The 2,129-nt window shown below is 58.8% G+C and overlaps 1 protein-coding gene across 1 annotated transcript; it reads left to right on the plus strand.

Annotated features, from left to right (window-relative positions):
• Positions 1-100: 100 nt before the first annotated feature.
• EMIHUDRAFT_253421 (hypothetical protein) lies at positions 101-580 on the plus strand (the record flags this gene model as incomplete). Its single annotated transcript, XM_005784265.1, has 1 exon — positions 101-580. One exon carries the CDS (start codon positions 101-103, stop codon positions 578-580), a length of 480 nt encoding a protein of 159 aa, XP_005784322.1.
• Between the last annotated feature and the right edge of the window lie 1,549 nt (positions 581-2,129).

Genomic DNA, 2,129 nt, shown 5'->3' on the forward strand with positions numbered 1-2,129 from the left:
AAGAAAAAAAAAAAAAAAAAGAAAAAAAAAAAAAAAAAAAAAAAAAAAAAAAAAAAAAAAAAGGAAGGGCGTTGATAGAATCGAGCTCGGTACCTCGGTGATGAACGCGGGCGCCAAGCGGGCGGCGGGCGCACTTCCGGGCGCCGCCTACCGCTTGCTCGCCACCGACGCGAGCGCGCAGTTTGCGGAGCTGCTGGCGGTGCTCGAGTTGAGCGGGCTGGTCGACGCGGGCGGCTCGCGCTGCGGCATCTGCAACGGCGACGAGTGGCAGACGCTCCGGCCGGACGAGGTCGAGGCGGGGCAGGTGCCGCACGCAGTACTGCGCGTGCAGCCCGTCTTCTACCGCTGCGGAGCTTGCATGCAAATGTTTTGGCCGGGGGACAAATACGAGAGCACCATGGATGGGCTGCGTGCGGAGGGCCGCGACGTGCCGCCGCGACGTGCGGGCACGGCTGGCGTCGCGTGGCGACCGCCCGTCCCGTCTGCCCCAGCCCGGCCACCGACGGAGGACCGCCGCCGACCTCCAAAGACGGGTACGCTGCACTCGACAATGCGAATGAAATTTAGCTTGGACGAGTGACTCTCCCTGCGACTCTTGAGTGACCCACTGTGACTGTCCTAGAAAAGCTCATCGTGTTCGGTGCGGGGAGTATATATCCACAGACGGTCCCGCGCCTCGCCGCTAAGTTTGCGGCACGCGCCCCGCACCGTCCGCTGTGCCGCGTTTTTTGTCCGGAGTGAAAAGTCCAACGCGCTCGTCGGTGACGGCTTCCCTCAACCTGCGCCGCGCTCGGCGAACCTCGACAGCGCTTTCGGTGGCATGCATTTCTTTGCGACAGAAGCCTGGAGAGCAGCTCCTCTGCTGCTCACACACTCTGCACAGATGGCACAGCTTACGGTGCGGCTGCCACAGCTGTGACAGCGATGGGCTCGCCCTCACTGGCCCTCAGTCACTTGTGCTGCGGCTTGTGTGAGCGACACTGCTCGGCGACTGCCGGCACACTGTGAGACCATGGGTGTGAGGTTAAACCACGCTACCAGCGCTTGGTCACATGGTCACATCGGCCCCGAGGTCAGATCCTTCTACTCTGTTGATGACAACACTTGTCTACTCGCTGGAGCCGAGCAGGAGGGCCCGGCGCACAACCCCTGGTCAACTCAGGGTCCACACCCCGTAACTTTGGGCCTAACAGTTGCGCTATTGTTGGCTGAAATCCTTAACGTTGTTCAAGTGTTCACCCCCCAGCCCATGCTGTTACTGTTTGTTACTGTTGTTACTGTTGTTCAGCGGCCAGCAAGCAGAAAACGGCAAAAAAACCGGGTAAACCCCGAAAATACCTGGGATTTCCCGGGTATTTTCGGGTATTACCCGCACTGGACGCTGGAGATCGTCGTGGGTCACTGCCAGGCCTTCCTTATTGTTGTTCAGCCGGCCTACCGTTAGCTGCTGTTGTTGGGGAGCCCCCACTGTTGTTCTGTTGTTACTGTTAACACTAGCAACACTGTTCAGCTCCCAACGTTAAACAGCTCTACACATGTCCCTGTTCATCCACACACAAACCCACAAGAGCGCACTGAGCACTTCCAGAGAGTTCCACAAGCTCCCTCACGTCTCAGAAATAAACGTATACAGCAGACCCCTCTACTAGGAGATGGGTAAAAAGGAGCAAGTCCCCGCCCATGCGGTCTTTGTGGATTGTGCAGGGTTCTTTGTCTCACGTCTCAGGTGATCTCGGCCATATCTCATTTTGTGTTCTGTGTGTCTCACGTCTCAGATGATCTCGGCCATATGCATATCTCATTTTGTGTTCTCTCTCACTTACATCTCACGGAACTCGCCCGAGTCTACCCGCGGCTTCGGCGCGCTGCATGCGGAGCGCGGCGCCAAAGGAAGCGCCTCGCGCAAGGCACCGCACCTCCGAACGGGAGGCGCTAGGCTGCTGCACCCGGCGGCCCCGCTGTAACGGCGACCCTGCCTCCTCCTCCCCCTCCTCCTCCTCCGGGATTTTGTGCTGCACCGCGTCGACCCACGCGAAACCTTCAGTGCCCATGGGCCTCAGCTCCACCACTCTGCCCGTCAGGTTCTGGTAGGTGAAGCTCTGAGCCCTGCAAGTCTTCTCTGCCATCAG

Source organism: Emiliania huxleyi (genome assembly GCF_000372725.1).
Source record: "Emiliania huxleyi CCMP1516 chromosome Unknown EMIHUscaffold_1705, whole genome shotgun sequence".
Lineage (NCBI taxonomy): Eukaryota > Haptophyta > Isochrysidales > Noelaerhabdaceae > Emiliania > Emiliania huxleyi.